Genomic DNA, 16,469 nt, shown 5'->3' on the forward strand with positions numbered 1-16,469 from the left:
GACGTACAGAGGTGTGTGTATTGGGTGGCGTTGAGTGGTAGCGTTGGAGTTGGTTGGGTGGCGTGAAGCAAAGTGAGTTGCCTTGACTGTGCTGCGTTGTGTGGTGTGCGCTGCTGTTGTGCTGTGTGCGTTTGTGTTGGTGATTGCTTCGCCTGCTGAAAATATTTGGCGTGGAAGTACGCATTGGCGAAGCTTAGATCGTTCTTTTTGATCTACCACATCTTTTTGCTTTGTGTGTATTATTTTGTTATTTTTGTGCGGGGAGACGGGGGGCGGGGCGTCGCTGCTTGCTGTGCGCGGCGGTGGTGGTCATGCTTTGTCCGCTGGGAGCTTTGCGATGAAAGCTGTGGTGTATTGCTCACATGCCAGTGCCACTGGTTGTGTGTTTTGCCTTTGCTGTTCTGTTGGCAGTGGCGCGGAATGGTCTGTCGAATGCCAGACGCAACGTGGTAGGTGGTGACCCTGTTGTGTGTGCGTGTGAGTGTGAGTGTGTGTATGTGTGTGAGTGTTGTGTATAAGCATGAGCGTGAGTGTGTGTGTGTGCATATGTGGTGCTCGTGTTGTTGGGTGTTCTCGGATGCCCATTTGTGCGACGCTTGCTGGCGTCGTGTTTGTCGCAAGCTCACGGTGCTTGCGCCTTGCCTCCTTTGCTGTTGTCGCTGTTGTCGCTGCTGTTGTCTTGGCAGGGTGGCGATCAGCCTTCTTCTGGCCTTGCCTCAAGGCCACGTGTTGCCAGTGCTTTCGTGCCTCCACGCATCGACCCACCACGCCCACAGACCATACGCGCTTACCTTGCTGTCTTCCTTTGCTGTGTGGTTCCTGCGGCTTGAGCGTGCTGCACGTCCATCTCCGGTGCCACGAGTTTCCCGCGTTATCCTTCTGGCGTTGCTGCTCGCCCACATGCATCTGTGTGTGTGTGTGTGTGTGTCGTGTGTCGTATGCGTATCTTTGCTCAATCACTGTTGTCAGCTGTGCGTTGTGCGTGCTCTGCCGCTGCTTGGTCTGTGCTTCCTGATCCGAGTCGACTGCTTTCTTCTTGGTTGCTTGGTTGCTTGCCGTTCCTGTGTCATGCACAACACCAGTACACGTTCTTCTGCTCCGTTGGCACTCCCAGTATTCTGGCAACTCTGAATCTGCACATGCGCGCGCGCGTGTGTGTGTGATGTGTGTGTGTGTGTGATGTGTTGATGACGAGGATGGAGGGGGATGTCGTGTCAACTGCTGTGTCACTGCTGTGAGCGTGCTGGATCGAGCGGCGGCAGGCGTGGTCAGGGTGACTGGAAACTTGCCTTCATTCAGTTGCACGAGGGAAGCAAAGGGGCTGACTGATGTGAAGCGAAATCAGGCAATCACATGCGAGCTCTCGTCCATTGCGCGTCCTGACGTTCGTCCGTTGTGTGGAAGCGGCAGAGAAGTTTGGGCTGAGCAGATATTGCCGTCGCCTCATCATGCAGGGGAAGAGGTCGAAGATCTGTTGGTCCAGCCAGTGGCTCCTCTTTTCGGCTCCATTCGGGTCGCGCGTCCCGTCCGTTTCTTCATCGACAAGGGCCAGTCAACAAGGAGGGTCTGCCATTGTGGGGAAGAGCGCGTGTGAACAGTGGAAACAAGTGCAGAGTACTCGAGTATCGACACGATCCGGTGCTGTGCTTGCTTTGCCATGTACATAGACAGACTCAAGATGCTGCGGCTGGCGCCAAAACAACACTGCAAGTCTGTGCTCAGTGCGGTGGCGCTGTGGTGTTGTGCTATGCTATGCTGTGCTGTGCTGTGCTGTGTTGTGTTGTTCTCTGCTGTGCTGTGTTGTGTTGTTCTCTGCTGTGCTCTAGTGCGCTGCGTGCAGTGCGTGCAGTGTTCTGTTGTGCGCTCCCGTGTGCTGAGGTGCTCTTTTGTGTGCCCTGTTTTGAGGCCGTCAGAGAGCAGACGAAAATGGCGCCAAGACAACACGAACTGAACACCTCTCATGTCTTCTCGTCTCTTGTATCCTGCATGCTTATGTGCTGTTCTTGTTGTCGTGCTATTGTGCTGCGTGGCTGCGTGCCCCAACCAGCCAGAGCCAACCAAAGAACCAACAAGAGCAGGCACGAGAACAGGTGGCGCGTTTGAATTTGGCGCCACAGCCGAGCAAACTGAATTCAGCCGATTGCGCAATTTGACTGGTGGTGGACAGCAACAAACACAACAACAGCCTCCTCAAGAAGCAACAACCATTCATTGACTTGTTCATGACATCCGAACATGGCGACGGCGGCTCCAGGGGTTCGGCTTGCGTGTGGGCGGGTTGTTCGACAATGGGAGCGCATATGGCATCACGCGCTCCCGGTTCCCACCATATGCTTCCCATGCGGAGACAATGGTGCGCATTGCAGCCACAGCAGCGACCCAAGGCCGCACATCAATGGGATGGATGAGCGATTGCTTGACACGATGCGCTCGGCGATGCAGCAAGAGCTCGAGCATGCGCGAGGAGACAAAGCCCCAGCAGCGACTGCACCAGAAAAGGGCTGGGAAGACTATCATGGGTGGCTGAGGGCCATTGTGAAGCACCACGCGGCTTCGCCGCTGCTCTTACGCGGCGCTGTGCAGCGCTGGCCGTGCGTGGACCCGACTCATCCCAAGACCTGGCAGGGGCATGAGCGGTGGTTGCAGCTGCAGGATCGCGATGTTGCACTGGAAGCTGGCGTGTACACGGACAGCGGCTTCTCCATGAAGTCTGCGCGCCTCAAGGATTTTGTGAGCTACGTGATTGAATCTGAGCAGCAGAGTGCGCAATTTCCCGCGTCTTCGCCATCACCGCTCGCTGCGTCGGATGATGCACCACTGTATCTGGCGCAACAAGATGTTGATTCCCTGTTTCCTGAGCTGTGTGAAGACTTCCGGCTTCCCCTTCATCTCGACCCGACATCCTTGACCCAGAAGCTGATTTGGATCGGGCCCAGCAGCGTTGTGACGCCCCTGCATCGTGATCCGTCCCATAACCTCTTCTGCCAAGTTCGTGGTACGAAGCGGATTGTTCTTGTGGATGCGTCGCGCCGAGAGCCGCGCTTGCTGCCATCGCTGGACCCTCGCCGCCGCAATACGTCCACACTTGATCTGACGGCGCCGACACGGGAAATTGAGGAGCAGAGTCCCGGGTTCTGTGAGCTCCCACGTTTCTCCACCATCGTTTGCCCAGGCGACGTGCTTTTCATCCCACGTGACATGTGGCACTTTGTTGAAGGCGTTGACGCGGAATTCGTGGTCTCTCTGTCCTTTATGTTTGACTACACCGGGCCCAGTCGGTTCAGGAGATGACCATGAGCCGTGCACGGCTGTACCGGCTGCATGTGATCGCTGCTGATCATGTGTTGTGCTCGCTTTGTGTGTTTGTTTTGTGTGCATGTGTGTGCATGTGTGTTCGCTGTGTGTGTTTGTTGTGTGCATGTGCATGTGCATGTGTGTGCATGTGTGTTCGCTGTGTGTTTGTTGTGTGTGTGTGTTCGCTGTGTGTGTTTGTTGTGTGTGTGTGTGTGTGTGTTATCTGTCGTGTTCTCCGTCCATGTACCCCTCTTTCTCTGTGTTTTCAAGGCACCATCCTGTTTGAGTTGAGTGGCCTTGCATGGATTGTGTTTTGCTGACCACACGTGTGTTTGCCGGCCCATGTTCGTTCGTTTGTCCGATTGGGTTTGCCCCTGCTTGTGTTACAGTGACTCTTCTAAGAACCAAACTTAAGTTGATACGAACTCAACATTCAAGGCAGCCAAGCGGCTGCACAATGCTACATGGAGCAAAACGTACATGCCACACACACACACACACACACACACACACACACACACACACACACACACACACACACACACACACACACACACACGGGTGTTTTGAGTCACATTGTGTCAGCAGCAGCAGCAGCAGCAGCAGCAGCTGTAGCTGTAGCACAAACAGCGGGGAAGCAGGAGGCGAGCAAAGCCCGTCGTGCCGACAAGCAAGCTAGAGGGCGACGGCAACAAACGCGCCATCCTGCTTGGCGGACGCAGCACATGCGTCGAGGACAGCCTGTGTCTTGAGAGACACATCCTTCCAGAACTGCCACGTCTCCAGCGGGTTGGTGGACGCATCAGAGGCCTCCTTGCCCTTGGCAACGAGCCGAGCAAAGCGCTCCCACATGCACTGCTCCTGGCAGCAGCCCTTGACCGTGACGATGGTGGTGGTGTCAGACACCGTCTGGTGGTCGGAGTTGGGGCCCGAGTCCGTGATGACGGAGAATTGCACCTCCTCAGGCGTGCGCTCAAGCACAAAGTCGTCCAGCACAATCTGGCCGTTGGGCCCGCTGATGTCAAGCGTCTGCCGGAATGCGTGGTGGAAGCTGCTGTGGAAGGTGGCGCGTCGCTCGTCGCCGTACACCATCGTCGCGGTGACCTCGCTCGGCAGGTTCTTGCCGTCGACGTTGCGGTGCGAGTGCACAGAGACGCGTGCGGGGATGTCCCAGCCATATGCCATCATGGTGGCACGGATGTTGTACCAGCCGAGGTCGCCGAGCGCGCTAAAGGGCTCCAGGTCCGGGGACATGCGGATATCGTTGGACAGGAAGTCGTCGCTGCCGGAGAAGGAGAAGCCAGAGTTGACGAATGTGGCGGGTCCAACCTTGGCCACTTGCTCCTGCACACGCTGCACGCGGTCGTGATGCATGAACATGACCTGTGCCATTGCGCGTGTTCGTGTTGTGTGAGAGAGGGAGAGGGAGAGCTGGGGCGTGGTGTGTAGAGCATGCAAGGTCGACAGACACATCGACAGGCACACAGACACAGCCAGACACAGACACAGACACAGGCACACAGACACAGGCACACAAGACACACATACACATACACATACACATACACACACAGACACAGACACACCAGAGCACAGGTGTTTGGTTGTGTGCGACAGGCGCGATCACTCCACACGCACACACACACACACACACACACGCTCTCTCTCTCTCTCTCGCACACGAAGCACTCACGCCGTCCATCCACAAGACTTGGTTGTCCTCGCATGCCTTGATCATCTCCTTCAGCTCGGCCAGGCTGCAAGTTGAGATGGTGGATGAATTTGGTTGAGGCTCTTCAGCAAGGTGCATCACTTGAGTCAGAGCACATGGTCACACCATACATATACGCACGCACACATATACAGCCCAAGCAGCTTTCACCACATCCACACACGATGTATGACAAACATAGTTAATAACCTCGTTGCGGCCGGCTTCTCGCACAGAATGTGCTTGCCTGCTTTGGCGGCCTTGATCACCCACTCAGCCCGCAACGCTGTTGGCAGCGGGATGTACACTGCCTGCACGTTCGCATCAGCGAGCATCTCTTCATACGTGCCATACGCCTTGCTCACGCCTGGACATCCATGCGAAGCACATCACCAAAATCATGAGCATCACCACAAAGTGCACTCACAGACACAGACACAGACACAGATAGACATAGATGCACACGCACATAGACACACAGACACGCACACGCACACAGACACACAGACACAGCAAGTCCGACATGACCGCGACAAAGGAAGGTGTCACGGCACATCACGGCACATTATCGTCGACAGCTGCTTCAACAGCGCTTGTTCATACATGTCGCCGCCTGTGATACGACGACGACAACACCCCTTGCGTGAAATGAAGAGATGATCACATGCACTGCCCTCACTGGGCGTACCTTGTTCTTTCGCAAACGCCTCTGCCTTTTCCAGCGAGCGGGAGGCGACGCCGACCACTTCGGCGCCGGCGGCTTTTCCAATGGCCTGAATGGTCTTCTTGCCAATAAAGGCGGTGCTCATGATACCCACACGCAAAGGGGACTCCATGATGATGGTAGATGCGGGTGCTGGTTGCTGGCTGTTGCGGCTCCAAGATCAAGTCGTGGCGAATGATGATGGTGGTTGACGTGTGGTGGTTGTTGTGCAGCGTGGTGGCCTTTCTTGTGTTGTCAGCAGCACTGAACTCGCTACTTTATTTGATGTCGGTCAAAGAGGTTGAGCTGCCGCGAAAATTTTGAATGCGAAGATGGACGTCACAGCGGAACAAGTGGAGATTGAGCGGCTGCGCGAGGTCAGCGGCGATGGGTGTGCGTGCGCGTGTGTGATGTCTGTGTGGTGTGTGTGCGTGTGCGTGTGTGATATGTGTGTGTGCGTGTGTGATGTCTGTGTGATATGTGTGTGTGTGTGTGTGATTGCTCCTTTTCTTCTCAATAGCTGTCTCTGCACCTGCAACCAACTACAACACACACACGCACGCACGCACACGCACACACACACATGACATGAATGCCGTCTTAGGAGCTGCAACATGCGCACTCGCAGCTCAAGGCAAAGGAGGAGAAGCTTACACTTGCTGCAAGCTATGGCGTGGTACGTGGTTTAGAGCACTTGCAATTTACAGCGCCGTCACAGCCACTCCTTGCTGGTTCACACTCCAACCCCCAACTCACCCACGGGCATCGACTCGCAATGCTTGACAGCATATGAGCGTACTCTTGTTCCCACATGTACCCTGTATCCCGTCAAACACACGTGTTCTCACACCCACTCACACATGGCAGAAACTGTTGAACGAGAACAAGACGCTGGCAGAGCAGCATGAGGCCATGGTGCATGAGAAGGATGAGCTCGTCCAATCTCTTGAAGAGGAGCTGCACCGCCTCAAAGGCCAGGCAAAGCAGCACGCTGCCGAGCAGGAATACGTGACAGACCTTGAGGCAGAGAACGAGCGCATTCGTCGAGAGGTACATCCACCTTTTGTGTTGAGGTCACCATGGTGTGTTTGTGGCGATTGCTCACTGCAAACAGTAATCCCAAGTAAGTTGTGACGCGGCTCGCACATGTGCTGTCTGCATGCCACCGCTGCTCACCCTTTGCGTTTTTGTTCTTCAGTGCGATTCGTGGCTCAAGAAAGCAGAGGCAGCGGCCAAGGAGCGAAAAGAACTGAAAGATGAGATTGCGCGTCTGCGGAACGCGGAGACAGATGCCGATGACCGCGCTCGCGTCCTCGAAGCAAAAATCAAGCAGCAGGAAGCACGCATCCAGGAGCTGGAGGTAAGGCGTGCGGGCGGTGTGCATGTGTATTTGCGCATGTATATGTATGTGTGTGAGGGTGTACGCGTATGTGTGTGTACGTGTATGTGTGTGTGTGTGTGTGAGTGCGTCGTGTCATTGAGTGTTGCGTTTTCTCGTTCGGATATTGAAAGATTGAGAGATGCAAGCAATTGGCGCGCTTCAACCACACGTCACTGCATTCACTCATACGTACTGGTTGCAATTTGCCTCGCTCAGGAGCAAGTGCAATGCTCTTTCAAAAACGATACGATGGATGAAGAGTTTGCAAATGCACAAGCCGAAATCGCCCGCCTCCGCGTAAGACGAACACACACACACACACACACACACACACACACACACACACACACACACACACACACACACTCACTCACACACACGCACACACACACACACACACACGCGCGCGTGCGCGCGCGCACTCTCACTCTCTCTCACTCACACACTTTCTTGCACTCTCACTCTCTCTCACTCACACACTTTCTTGTGTGCGGCTGTTTCGTTTCAGGGCATCCTGAGCAAACTTCAAATGGAAAAGACGGAATCCGAGAACATGCTTTCCCAGCTCCAGCAGCGTGAGTGTTGATTCCAGCACTGCTTGCGCTTTGCCTGTCTTTGCCAGCGCTCGGCCACACTTGTTCGCTCACCATGTGCTGATGCTTGGATTTTGCTCACCGTTGTCTTGACATGGTCAGGCTACGCGTCCAGCGAAGAGCTTGTGGCGGACCTGCGCAACGTCGTCGAAGACAAGTGCGTTGTGCAGTACAAGTGCGGGTGCATTCTTGTTTGCCTCTCATGTGTTATCAAGACGGCCAATGATGTGCCTTCTTCACGTGCCAACACACAAACACCACACACACACACACACTCACACACACAAACACAAAAACACAACACACATGCACAAAAACACAACACACACACACACACATACATAGATCTGAGGCGCTGAAGACGGCAAGAGACGATGCGGAACGCGCCCGTACCGAGTTGCAGATGGTGCAAGCAAAGCTTGACTCTTACCAGTCGTCCAACGGAGAAATGGGAGCGGGACTGGACTTGTTCTCAGGTCGGGGAAAGGGAGAAAAAGTGGGGACTGTTGTGTCTCTTGCTGTGTCCATTCATTTTTGAGTGTTACCCACCGCCCCCTTGCATAGCTGGCGCCATGTCACGACACACGCACACACACACACATACATGCGCGCACGCTCACATACACACACACACACGCACGCTCACATACACACACCACCATCTTGCATTCAACACGGCTCATCATGACAGAGGTTGAGGACAAGCGTCAGGCACTGGAAGACGCCGTCGCTCAAATGAAGGTGGTGCAGTTTTTGTGTTTAATTGTATCTTGTCCTCACAGTGTGGTGTGTAGCGGCAGTACCTGTTGTGATGGTCAATCCACTGTTGTGCTGTGTGTCTCTCAATATCTGAGCCACACATCCCCTCGTGCTCTCTCTTTCCACGCACTCACTCACTTGCCAACGCTCACTTACTTACTCACACAATGGCAACACTACATTCTATTCCCTCCGCCTTTATCTGTGTTCAGCGCCAAGTGTCGCGCGTGCGAAAGAGGTGCGAGCTGGCAGAGCAGCAGAGGAAGCAGCTGCAGGCGCGACTGAGTGTCGTCACGCAGCTGCAATCCAGCAAGGCAGACGAATCGAAGCTGCTGCGTCTTGAGCAGGCGCTGTCACAGGCGCGCAGCGAGTCGCATACGCAACAGAGGCAACTCAAGAAGCTACAGCAGCAACTGGACCAGGTAACACGGGGGAAGAGACGAGCACAAGAGGAGGGGGCGGCGGTGAAATGTTACATGCTGCGAAGTGCTGTGGATCTCACGCGGCGAAGATGATGAGCGGGCGATAAGTCTGGCCGAAAAAAAAAAAACATTTGATGAGGCCCCTGTCACACGCGAAGCTGTGGTTGAATCTCACGTTTGTTTTTTGACGTTCCCTCTTGTGTACAAACAGAGCAGCCACCTTCTTCGCAGCCAACACGCCGCCGCAGATGGCAACTCAGACAACGCATACGTGCAGTTCCTCCAAACGGGTACGGGCATGCATGGTTTTGTGCGTCAGCGTTGAGTTGTATGTATGCGTGCCTGAGCTTGCTTGTGTGTACACGTTTTAGAGTGCATTGGCGTGTGCGGATGCAAGTGCCGTTCTGTGGTGACAACTTGGGGTGCTGGAACTGATGTTTGTTTACTGATGGCAATTCAGAACTGGATGAGAAGACAGCGCAGATTCGCCGCTTGACGAATGAAGTGCAGACAAAGGCGTTCCTTTGCATCAGGTCAGAATGTGAACAAATCACACCACCCATTGGCAGATGCGCTGGCTGTGCTGCTTTGGTTCACCCTCAAGTTCAAGTACCAGCGTGCATGCGCCACGCACTCACAAACGCACACGCATCCACAAACTACGCGCACGGCACATTGTCAGCGAGTCGCGAAAGGTGCGGGAGTACGAGAGCCAGTTGCACGAAGCAGAACGTCGCAACGAGCAGCTCACTGTGGAGATGATGGAGAAGGACATGAAGTTGGAGGAGCACAGAATGATGCGTAAGTACGCGCCAACGTGTTGTTGAAGCACATCTGGTGATACCCGTCTGTTTCACGTGCAAACGTTTGCTCTGCAAAAGGGCAGGTGCTGACGGAGTAATTGCCACCCTCAAACACACGCTCACACACACACACACAAACCGCTCTCTCTCTCTCTCTCTCACACACACACACACACACAAACGTACTCATTCACTCTAAACATTCGCACACACATCTTCACAATGGTACGTGGCCAACGCAGTTGAGATGGCAAAGGTTGAGGCAGCAGCAGCTGCGCAGCTGGAAGCGGAGGAAGAGGCCAAACAGGCTAGCAAAGATAAGGACAGCGGGGCAAAGCAGAAGCAACAGCAACAAAGCACGCGCCAACCGCTGGGGGATGCCTCGAACACAGGGCCCACGGCAGCCACACCAAAGCCAAAGGCACGAATGGGTGTTGCATTCTCTTCGCCCATCGCGCCCGTGGACGATGGCAAGCAGCGCGACATCAGCTTGGACATTTCCGCCATCAGCACCTCTTCGCCTGCGCAAGTCGTTCACAGCGGTAGCAGCGCTGCGAATGCAAGCCTGCGTCTTCATCGCCGCGCACGAGACATGCGCCGTGGTGCGCTGGCACGTGCAAGCGACCTTGGTGCTGATGATGGCAGCGACAAGCACAACAGCAGCGTTGGAAGCGTGAGTGGCAGCTTTGGTGGTGACGTGGCTGTTTCCGGCTTTGCTTCTACACCCACGTCTTCCCACCGGAAACACCACGCAGCCGATAGCAGTGGCATTGCATGCGACACTGGCGTGCCTGGTGAGTGATCTGTGTGTGTGTGCGTGTGTGTGTGTGTGTGTGTGTGTGTGTGTGTGTGTGTGTGCGTGTGTGTGTGTGTGTGTGTGTGTGGAGAACGATCTACGTGCGAGTTTGTTTGTGTACTTGTGTGTTTGTGTGGTCTGCGGGTATGTTCCTCTGTGCACGCTTGCACGCCATCGTGTTGAAGATTTGCACATCTTTCGTTGCGCATGACTGACGTGCGCTTCCTGTCTCTTGGTGTTTGCAGCAGTGCCGCAGTCCACGGTGGAGCAGAAAATCACGCGCATGAAGATCTCTGCACCGGCCGAGGACAACAGCGTCGATTGCAACACGCAGTGATGTCATCACATGTGCTTGTTGTTGTTGTTGTTGTTGTTGTTGTTGTTGTTGTTGTTGTTTCCAGCAGAAAGGCACAAGCTTCCTACAAGTCAGAACACTCAATTAAACGGTCTGATTTACTGTGCGTACAGAGCCCAACGCCAACAATCTCAAAGAGGCACATGGACGGCACGTACGCACGAACACACACAGACACACAGTTTACGAAGCCTTAGCTCTGCGTGGTGGGTGTGGCTGCAAGCTCATCAAACACGCTCATGTGAACGATACGGGGTGAAGGCACAGCACCGCTCTGTGTACTGGCTGTTGTTTGCGGAGTTGAGGGTGAAGAGACAGTCTGCTGATGCGGTGCATGCTCCGTAGAGTCCATTCCATTCTGGTCGGCGCTTTCGTCCGCAAACGCTTCAATGAATGTCTGGAGAACAACGACGACGACAGCGACAATGATGATGACGATGTCATGCTTAGTTCGGGGAGGCCAAATGGTGAATGACCCGCACATAAAAGTCGACATGACATCAACACAACAACAGACAGATGGGCAAGAAAAGTGCACAGCGCGAACAAACATGAGGGGGCAAGCCACCAGGGGGTTTGACAACCGACCTTTGCCAGGGACGTTCGCACATCCGATTGCGCAAGAGTGCCCGTGGCATCAGGCAGCCGGACAAGCGATGGTCTGTGGAGCAGAGGAGCCAACATCAGTGTGAGAGGCGACTGGGTACCATGGCACGAGTGTCCCGCGACCGACCCACAGCCACGCAGACATGACAGCCAGGGAGACATGACTGACAGACACAGAGGCAGGCAGAAAGACGGGCTGACACGTACACACACACACACACACACACACACACACACACACACACACGCAGACACAGACACAGGCAGAGACATAGACAGAGACACATACAGAGACACGCGCACGCACACAGATACACATACAGAGACACGCGCACGCACACAGATACACATACAGAGACATACAGATACATACAGATACACACACACACACACACACACACACACACACACACACACACACACACACACACACACACACACACACACACACACACACACACACACACAAGGCGCACTTTGCGGCGACGGGGAGGGGTGCAAATCTGCGAATGACGGGCGCCTGACTCAGCAAATTTGCACGATCGGAGCCCGAATTGGAGGGCCTGGCCTGGAAATGTGATGCAAGCGGCAGTAGATGGTGACAATGCGTCGTGAGTTGCCCACTATTGGGGCTAGGGCAGGGGGAAAAGAAGAGCTTTGTCATGCGGTGAACAACGACAGCCGGTATGATCGCACACACCCAAACACGCATACATACACGCATACATACATACATACATACATACATACATACATACATACATACATACATACATACATACATACATACATACATACATACATACATACATACATACATACATACATACATACATACATACACACATACATACATACATACACACACACGCATACCCACAAGCACGCATACCCACAAGCACATTCACGCGCACACCACAACTGACCTGCTCGTGCATTGGCTTGAGCTGTGTGATGTACCCGAGGAGTGTTGCGCAGCGGTGATAGGCGGATACGCGCGTGCGATGCAGGTGGGGTGCATACACGTTCATGTCAAACGGGTCAATGTTGTCCGTGCAGCGCTGGATCAAGGTGTCGTGACCACGAATGCTGGCGTCGTTGGCTGCTGTGTCGCGTGAGTACGCAAACACGTCCGCAAGAAACCGCAGGTCAACCAGCAGCTGAATATATGCGTTCTGACTCGCGTTCGCCAGGCCGTGAGGTGCCAGTGATGGTGACGGCGACGATGGTGATGAGTGAGGTGTGTCACCTGTACCGCTCGCTCCTCCTTGCTGTTCCTGGTGTGTCTTGTCATCGTCTGCTCCTTCTTCACCCTTGGCCGATGCAAACAAGTCCATGTACACCTGCACAATCCGTGCATAGAGTGCATTGACAGCGGCCACGAGTGCATCTGACGGCAGCGTGGACAGGCCGGTTCGCGCAAACTCTGCACACGTGCCCGTGAGACACGTCAGCAGCACCTGCAGGCACACGACGATGCGTGTTTGTGTGCCGCAGAGGTCGTGACCGTGTGAGTGAGTGAGTGAGTGAGTGAGTGAGTGAGTGAGTGAGTGAGTGAGTGAGTGAGTGAGTGAGTGAGTGAGTGAGTGAGTGAGTGAGTGAGTGAGTGAGTGAGTGAGTGAGTGAGTGAGTGAGTGAGTGTGTGTGAGTGGGTGAGTGAGTGAGTGAGTGGGTGAGTGAGTGAGTGAGTGAGTGAGTGAGTGTGTGTGTGTGTGTGTGTGGGTGAGTGAGTGAGTGGGTGAGTGAGTGAGTGAGTGAGTGAGTGTGTATAAGCGTGGGCGCATGTTTGAGTACAGAGTAAGTATGTGTGAACATCGAATATGTGTGTGACTCATGAACCCAGCTAGGTGTATATGTTCGCAAACAAACATGTACATGCACACAATCTTCCGTGTCCCTCTTTCTGACCTTTGACGGTTGAGAAGGCAGCCTGAAGGTTGACTTGATGGCCTGGCCGTCCTCTGCCTGCTCCGTGACATCGTGCTCCTGCCACGCCGCCATCTCAACCCCAAGGTCGCTCCACTCCAGCCCAAACAGTCCAGCCCTGCAACGATGGCACGGGGTGACGTTGTGGTGAGTGCTTGCAAGCAAAGTACATCGAAGTTGCTGCGGCAAGAGACATGAAACGCAAGAGAGGTGGAAACCGCACACAAGGATAAATTGCACAGGAAACAAAATACGAGAGAGCGCTGGGTGGAGTGAAATAAAAACAATCCAGCCCCCAAGAAGAAGCATTTGAGGTTCGCACCTGAGTTGAGCGAGCTGTGCATCGAGGGTCCACTGCAACCACGTGTCAAGGAACTGGCACGCGATGCGGTCCAGGCGCTGCTGCAAGGAAACGAGATGTCGGTGGAACTCCGTGTTCTGTTCATGGCAACGATGTTGCTCGTGAGGATTTCTGGTAGGGACTTCGGGGAGAGGGCTGGGGCGGATGAGGGACACACAGACACAGAAGAGAACAACAAACAAACAAACAAACAAACAAACAAACAAACAAACAAACAAACAAACAAACAAACAAACAAACAAACAAACAAACAAACAAACAAACAAACAAACAAACAACTCAACACTGTGAGCTGGCGCGACATACTTGCTGTGTGCCCTTGCGTCTCGCGCGTGTGTAATCAGATCTGTTGAAGCGGCGAGCGCGCGCTGCGGATGTGTCGCTGGTGACAGGACAGAGCAGCAGCTCCGACACCGCTGGTCTGTCAAGATGAAGGGCCGTGGCACGCACGAGGAGAATTGGGGGGGGGGGGGGCAAAGCGGAGACGTTGGGTGTGCGCGTGCGTGTGTGTTGTTGTAGGTGTAAGAATTTGGAGTTGAAGCGTATTCAATGGGCTCATGGGTATGGTGAATGGCCCTGTTGGTGGTCAGGGTGGCGCACGCGCATCCTTCCTTGTCCCTTGTTGCGTTGTGATGGGCAGACAGTACAGGCGCAAGCAGCTTGGGCAACGGCACGAGAAGAGCACACGCGAAGAAGGCAAAAACGATGCAAAGGCAGGACAACGAGCCCTCCTGCCCTGAACCTTAAGACCACGAGCGTTGTTGGTTGTCATCAGGAGGAGGAAGAAACTCACGATCGTGCAAGTGTGTGTGCGATGCGGGCGAGAACAACAGCGCGAGTTGCGTCCACGAACTGGGAGCGACCGTTCAATGTCTGCATGTGAACCAACAGACGCATATGGGGTTGGCATGTGAGGTCGATATTTTGGTTGACAAGGGCTTGGGGGTTTGGAACGATGGTGCGCATTGGCAAGTACGATTGTGATGCAAGTGACGCACGCACGCACGCACGCACGCACGCACACACACACACACACACACACACACACACACACACACACACACACACACACAAACGAACGAATGAGCTCATTCACGAAGCAGAGTAAGTAGCGAACTAATTAACCAACGAACGAACGCACTCACAAACGAATTGCCTACCCAGCCAACCAAGCGACACACAACCACAAGTACTCTGACCCTGTCCTGTTGACCGGTGTCATCGCTGCGAATGGCGAGCGCATCCAGAGATCCGCACAGAGCGCTGATGGTTTCGTGCGTGTGCGTGTGTACAAAGCGCCGCACATTGTCGGCGTCTGCGAGAAGATTGAATGGGAGGCGGTCACCGCGTGCCCTCAACGCTTCATACCCGACTGCTTTTGCTGTTGCTGCTGCTGCTGTTGACGATGCTGATGATGTCGACCCTGTGCGGTGGCCACCGCTGCCTGATGATGATGACGTGTGATGGGCGATGCCTGCGGTGGCGGGGGCAGCTGGGTCGTCCGTCTGATTGTACGCGGCCACGTGGCGTGCCAGGGTTTGCAGTTGAGCCTCAAAGGCGTGCGTTGCGTCCAGCACCCACGTGTTTGCACCCCCGGTGATACGCTGCATGTGCACCTGAAACGCCGTCTTTCCCTGCAGGGCGTGCAAGGTGGCGTCACGCATGGTTCGTGGCGTGTGTCACGAATGATTCGTGAGGTGGCGATGTTGGGATAAGCCCTTGGGGTGCCGACGGTGTGGCACGTGCTTGTGCGCTGATTGTGTGGTTGGTCGAGTGCATGCATGCATGCAACGAAGAGCAACTGCAAGACAGAATCACACGCGTGCATGTGGACAGTTGATGTGGGTGCATTACCGTAGCCGCTTCGTCCGTATGTGCGTGACCGTCCTCCAGCACCGCAGCAGCAGCAGCAGCAGCAGTCCCCACTGCTGTGTTTGCATTCATTGCCGCGGCTGGAGCAATACCGAGCAGGGACACGAGGCTGTGCTGCCTGAAGATCGCGTACGACGCGTCCAGCACATCGAGATGCTGTTCCGGTTGCCCCAGCGGGTTTCGAGCGGCGGCGGTGGCGATGCCCGACTGCGCAGAGCCAAGCGCTGCAGGTCATGTGGGGCGTGGGGTGATGGAGTAAGTGTGTGTTGTGTCAGTGTTGTGTTGTGTTGTGTTGTGTTGTGTTGTGTCAGTGTTGTGTTGTGTTGTGTTGTGGTGTGTTGTGTTGCGTTGTATTGTGTTGTGTCAGTGTTGTGTTGTGTTGTGTTGTGTCAGTGTTGTGTTGTGTCAGTGTTGCGTTGGGTGGGTGTGAGCGTCAACATTGTTAAGGTTCCTCGTTGAGGAAGCGGGTGATGTCACATGAACAACACCCTCAACGCCCTCACTGCACACATCCACACGCGGGTAACAGTGTATGAAGGTAGACGAGTGGCATCACGTTCTGGCACCTTGTTGCAGGTGGTCTGTGATGAGAGATTCCACACGGCGGTAGAATGCCTGCTCATAGCACGCCTCCCACACGCCCGGGCGGTCAGACGCCAGCTCCTATCGTGGCAATGGCGATGTGGCGATGATATGTGGTGGTGTTGATGTGTGGTGGTGTGGTGGTGTTAATGGCAGCAAGAAGGGAAAACTACGTAAGCATGCAGCTCATTCAGCATCAACAGAGGCCTACGGCGAGAGGCACATGGTCCTCTGTGTGTGTGTGTGTGTGTGTGTGTGTGTGTGTGTGTGTGTGTGTGTGTGTGTGTGTGTGTGTGTGTGTGTGT

At 54.5% G+C, this 16,469-nt stretch overlaps 4 protein-coding genes across 4 annotated transcripts in view; 2 read left to right on the plus strand and 2 right to left on the minus strand.

Annotated features, from left to right (window-relative positions):
- Positions 1 to 2,160: 2,160 nt before the first annotated feature.
- On the plus strand, positions 2,161 to 3,395 carry PTSG_04532 (uncharacterized protein). The gene has a single exon (XM_004994570.1). The coding sequence runs from the start codon at positions 2,236 to 2,238 to the stop codon at positions 3,289 to 3,291; it is 1,056 nt and encodes a 351-aa protein (XP_004994627.1). The 5' UTR covers positions 2,161 to 2,235; the 3' UTR covers positions 3,292 to 3,395.
- A 426-nt stretch (positions 3,396 to 3,821) lies between these two features.
- PTSG_04531 (uncharacterized protein) lies at positions 3,822 to 6,020 on the minus strand. Its single transcript, XM_004994571.1, has 4 exons — positions 5,694 to 6,020; positions 5,216 to 5,372; positions 4,988 to 5,051; positions 3,822 to 4,677 (listed from the first exon to the last, which is right to left on the minus strand). The coding sequence occupies exons 1-4, from the start codon at positions 5,839 to 5,841 to the stop codon at positions 3,970 to 3,972; spliced, it is 1,077 nt and encodes a 358-aa protein (XP_004994628.1). The 5' UTR covers positions 5,842 to 6,020; the 3' UTR covers positions 3,822 to 3,969.
- On the plus strand, positions 5,985 to 10,801 carry PTSG_04533 (uncharacterized protein). Its single transcript, XM_004994572.1, has 15 exons — positions 5,985 to 6,085; positions 6,313 to 6,384; positions 6,576 to 6,758; positions 6,907 to 7,068; positions 7,306 to 7,386; positions 7,598 to 7,664; positions 7,785 to 7,839; positions 8,028 to 8,158; positions 8,374 to 8,423; positions 8,654 to 8,863; positions 9,075 to 9,153; positions 9,324 to 9,396; positions 9,546 to 9,664; positions 9,909 to 10,460; positions 10,708 to 10,801. Exons 1-15 carry the CDS (start codon positions 6,041 to 6,043, stop codon positions 10,797 to 10,799), a joined length of 1,971 nt encoding a protein of 656 aa, XP_004994629.1. The 5' UTR covers positions 5,985 to 6,040; the 3' UTR covers positions 10,800 to 10,801.
- Positions 10,802 to 10,906: 105 nt separating this feature from the next.
- The window catches only part of PTSG_04534 (uncharacterized protein), a gene marked incomplete at its 5' end in the record, with an annotated part of 9,043 nt that continues 3,480 nt past the window's right edge, over positions 10,907 to 16,469 (minus strand). The window contains 11 exons of the mRNA XM_004994573.1: positions 10,907 to 11,214; positions 11,406 to 11,478; positions 11,900 to 11,991; positions 12,350 to 12,883; positions 13,332 to 13,467; positions 13,672 to 13,787; positions 14,017 to 14,131; positions 14,504 to 14,562; positions 14,910 to 15,344; positions 15,565 to 15,806; positions 16,149 to 16,245. Of these exons, the coding sequence (XP_004994630.1) occupies positions 11,011 to 11,214; positions 11,406 to 11,478; positions 11,900 to 11,991; positions 12,350 to 12,883; positions 13,332 to 13,467; positions 13,672 to 13,787; positions 14,017 to 14,131; positions 14,504 to 14,562; positions 14,910 to 15,344; positions 15,565 to 15,806; positions 16,149 to 16,245 (2,103 nt within the window). The 3' untranslated portion in view covers positions 10,907 to 11,010. The remainder of the gene's footprint in view (positions 11,215 to 11,405; positions 11,479 to 11,899; positions 11,992 to 12,349; positions 12,884 to 13,331; positions 13,468 to 13,671; positions 13,788 to 14,016; positions 14,132 to 14,503; positions 14,563 to 14,909; positions 15,345 to 15,564; positions 15,807 to 16,148; positions 16,246 to 16,469) is intronic.

This window comes from Salpingoeca rosetta (genome assembly GCF_000188695.1).
Source record: "Salpingoeca rosetta unplaced genomic scaffold supercont1.10, whole genome shotgun sequence".
Classification (NCBI taxonomy): Eukaryota; class Choanoflagellata; order Craspedida; family Salpingoecidae; genus Salpingoeca; species Salpingoeca rosetta.

Coding starts and splice junctions, on each gene's coding strand:
- PTSG_04533 (XM_004994572.1), top strand. CDS start 6,041: ATGGACGTCACAGCGGAACAAGTGGAGATTGAGCGGCTGCGCGAG. Junction 8,159..8,373: donor GGGACTGGACTTGTTCTCAG/GTCGGGGAAAGG, acceptor TCATCATGACAG/AGGTTGAGGACAAGCGTCAG. Junction 9,154..9,323: donor CGTGCAGTTCCTCCAAACGG/GTACGGGCATGC, acceptor ATGGCAATTCAG/AACTGGATGAGAAGACAGCG.
- PTSG_04532 (XM_004994570.1), top strand. CDS start 2,236: ATGGCGACGGCGGCTCCAGGGGTTCGGCTTGCGTGTGGGCGGGTTGTT.
- PTSG_04531 (XM_004994571.1), bottom strand. CDS start 5,841: ATGGAGTCCCCTTTGCGTGTGGGTATCATGAGCACCGCCTTTATTGGC. Junction 5,373..5,693: donor GGCGTTTGCGAAAGAACAAG/GTACGCCCAGTG, acceptor ATGGATGTCCAG/GCGTGAGCAAGGCGTATGGC. Junction 5,052..5,215: donor GAGAAGCCGGCCGCAACGAG/GTTATTAACTAT, acceptor CTCAACTTGCAG/CCTGGCCGAGCTGAAGGAGA.